At 35.3% G+C, this 3,991-nt stretch overlaps 1 protein-coding gene across 1 annotated transcript; it reads left to right on the forward strand.

The window, feature by feature from the left end:
• The first annotated feature begins 1,190 nt into the window (after window positions 1-1,190).
• Window positions 1,191-2,080, forward strand: LOC104235162 (pathogenesis-related leaf protein 6-like). The gene has a single exon (XM_009788858.2). The coding sequence runs from the start codon at window positions 1,191-1,193 to the stop codon at window positions 1,680-1,682; it is 492 nt and encodes a 163-aa protein (XP_009787160.1). The 3' UTR covers window positions 1,683-2,080.
• Window positions 2,081-3,991: the final 1,911 nt, after the last annotated feature.

Here is a 3,991-nt window from a genome sequence, read left to right on the forward strand (position 1 = left end):
ATCTTTGAATATTTAGCTGGGTAGGTAGTCTCAGACGTTTAATTACTAGCAAACCAATAAGTGATCTCCAAAAATCTGTTGAGTGCTAGGAAGAAATGTTATTTTGACCTTTGTGACCCTAAAAGTACTGCTTATTGGTTAATTAGTGAGAAAGTGAAGAGACTATGGATAATATTCAAAAAGAGACAAAGTAAATTCATTAATCAACTTGAAGGTGGATAACACACCAATATTATATGAAAGCAGACAAAAAGTATTACACATCGTTGTAGTTAATCGAGAGGAATACAAGTTTATTTGCCTAAATTAAAGGGCTAGACTTAAGCAATACGTGATTACTTCTTTTGGTAAAGGCATATGCATTAAGATACGCAAATAATCTCAACATGCCCTAGCTACTTGCATTATATGCCTTTTATTTAAGAGTTTAGAGTTCAACAAACATATAATGATAACGTAAAGACTACAATCAGGTTATTAAAAAGTCAACTATAAGTAACTTTCTATAGAAAATATTATTAAAACCTACAAATCTTGGTAAATGACCTATTACAATAACTAAAACACCATAAATAAATCTTTTACATAGTTTGTGTATATTATTTAAATCTTTTTTGTTTCCCACCCGGCATCCGGCAACCCGCATTGGAGCCCGACTATATATTCGCACCATGTAGGGTCCCATTCGGGGGAAGCACTCCCTACCAAGGGATTTTCCATAACCAGGCAGTAGCAAAGCCAAGAATTTTATTTAGGGTGTTCAAACTTGAAAAAAGTAAAAAAAGAATCCCGATAAAGGGTGTTCAATATATGTTATATACCTATAAAATCTAATATTTACCTATATATGTAATATAATTTTTCGACAAAGGGTGGTCAAATACACTATGTAGCTTCGCCACTGTACCCAGAGCTCGAACCCGAGAACTCTGGTTAAAGAAAGATAAGCACACATCCTTTACTGGTATATTTAAATCCTTACTAGTACTAGTAGTAGGTATCTTAAGGTGAAAGCACTCTAACTTTACCAAGGGTGATGTCTTCTTGACTTTAAAAGTTGCTTTTAAAAACGCTCAACTTCTTTTCGCTTTGCATGCACATGCATTTCCAAATTTCACGTAGCAAAATAATCATATTTTTCACCTATAAATAGCCAACTTATCCAATTCATTCTCATCATCTCTTCACAAATGGCAATATCCAATGCTTCTTTTTCCACTCTTCTAATTTGTTTCATAATCTTGGCCTTTGCTTTTCCTTCTCATGCCCAAAATTCCCAAACAGACTACCTCAATGCTCATAATTCTGCTCGAACTCAAGTTGGTGTTAGTGCAATAACATGGGACATTACTCTTGCAAATTACGCACAAAATTATGCTAATCAAAGAATTGGCGATTGCAATCTCGTCCACTCTAATGGTCCTTATGGTGAAAATCTTGCCAAGGGTTCTGGTTCTTTCACCGGCGCAGCTGCTGTTAATATGTGGGTAGCAGAGAAACCCTACTATGACTATACTAACAATTGTTGCACTACTGGAAACCAGTGTCTGCATTATACTCAGGTGGTTTGGAGTAACTCGGTTCGAGTTGGTTGTGCTAGGGCTCAGTGCAGTAATGGATGGTGGTTCGTTATTTGCAGCTATGATCCTCCTGGCAACGTCGTTGGTCAACGTCCTTACTAAATACTTCTCAAGGACTAAGAGTTTGATTAAATAAGAACATGATTACTAGAATGTGATGAATAAGCTACTTAAAAGAAGCATAATCTATCAGTAAAAATAAGTGAAAGTGATAATAAGATAGAGGTTTTATATATGATCGATCTGTATTGGCAGCATTTAGTTTCGTTGCACCAATTAATTTGGAGTAACGAGCATTTGTAGCTGCTGAAGTGTTGTCTTGTACCTGTGTTTTTTTTTTTTTTTTTTGAGTTATTTGGTTTGAATTTTATGCATGACAGATTTGGTTATCGTTGGATCTAGATTTATGCATGAAAGCTACTTACCAACTGCATGAAAACTACTTACCTCTATTTGGTTTTGTTCGTTTTGCTTGATTTATAGAAACTAATTGAATTCCATTTTCTATATTGGTATAGTTTATAAAAGAGTTACATTTGACGAATTAACTAATTATTCAATTAAATATTTAAATAATCAATTACCTAATGATACTGATCTAAATAAATAGAAAGAGATCAGAGTCCGATCGAACCAAAGTTTCTGTAATTTTCATGAATGAACGGCCAATTCGGGCTTATAACAAATTATGCGTATGTGTTGCATGCATCATGCATGTCGTGAGGTGTGTGAGAACCTATTTTAAATATGGTTTTAATTTTATGTCTACTAACATTTTTAGATCTTTTTTATACTATCGCCGTTTAACTTGCAATTAGTAAATGGATTAAAAAATAATAATTATCCATCTATATTATAAAAATGAGTTGGATAATGAACTTTTTATAGGTCAAATATGAATAAGAACCATATTATCCACTTAGAAAATGAATAACCAATGGATAACTAATGAGTATTATAACTTTATATTTGTAAAGACATCAAATTGGGGGTTCCTCATTCTCCCAAAAGTAATCCTAATTAAGAAATCATGCATAGTATGAATATTCATATTATCTCCGGTTAATCCATTTTCAATCATTATTAAATATGGGTCTAGTCAGATAATTTATCTATTTTTGCATTTTTCATTTTGACTCACCCGTATCCGAAGCGACCCGCCCGTTTACCACCCCTACTTGCAATAACATGTTAGTTATTATTTTTATTAGGTTAATTAATGTTTATTATAAAAAATTACTGCTAATTACTGTATACGTGACATAATTATATAAAGACAGAATAGCCTAATGGCACTGTTGTGTGACGAGGTTGTCTAAGTCATTCAAAGAGAGGATAATCAAGAGTGATGACTGTGTGGTTGAATTGTCATTTAAGGAAAGTTGTGCAATTGCTTTTAAGTCCTTTAAGTTTAGTATTTGTAATAGAATCTCTAAGTAAGGTCATAGCCTGGAGATGACACGCGTCTGTCCTTTATTTTAGTGCCGTTAGGGGGTGCGGTACAATAGCTGTTGGTTTCTCATTGGAAGAGAATTTAGTCACAGTTGTAGTTATCATAGTATATATCATTGCCTCGTGTTTAACTATCATCGGAGAAATGATAAAGCTTATTTAATTTTTCCTTCTTGTTCAATTTCTTACAATTCCTTTTCTATTCTCTGTAGCTGTAACGCTACAAGTGGTATCTAGAGCCAGGCTTTTCCGGCGAACTGTGGTAACAATGGTCGAATCACAAAAAGAAAAAGCTCCCGACGATGGTTGGCGCAGAATCGATGAACAACTTCAAACATATATTGGTGAGTCGAGAAGAAGAATGGAAATGCTTGAAAAAAGTCAAGCTCGTTTGAATGCTGAGGACATGCAAAGGTAGGAAGAAAACAATCGCAGGCTCGATATGTTGCTGAGCCATTTTGAGTCAGAACAAAGGATTGATTCGACGATTTCGGGGAGATCGGTGGCTGCATCGGTTATATGAGGTTCTTCATTAGAAAGGGGCGATTCTTCAGTGGGTGTTACGAGCAGACTCATTACTTCTCCGGTGACACCAATTTTTCTACAAACAAGTAGGGGTATGTCTTTTTCTGCAGCTCCCTTCAATCCTAGCAGTAATACAACTACCTTACCCATTTCTTCGCATCTTGCTTCATTACCTTATAACACTGGTCCATCCCTATATCCAGCGACTCTTTGTCACTTACCCATCCGACAATGACAACCAATTTTTCATCTGTACCTATTGCTTTGCCACACTCTGTTCACAACATAGGCTTACCCATTTATGTCATGCAGAGTAACACGACCACTACACAAATACCCGTGAGCCGCACCTTTTTACCTCCTCTTGCTTACCAAGCCATTATGAACAACTCTTTTACACAGCCCAGTATCCATCCCATTATGTAGCCCCACAT

This window comes from Nicotiana sylvestris, chromosome 1, assembly GCF_000393655.2.
Source record: "Nicotiana sylvestris chromosome 1, ASM39365v2, whole genome shotgun sequence".
Taxonomy (NCBI): domain Eukaryota; kingdom Viridiplantae; phylum Streptophyta; class Magnoliopsida; order Solanales; family Solanaceae; genus Nicotiana; species Nicotiana sylvestris.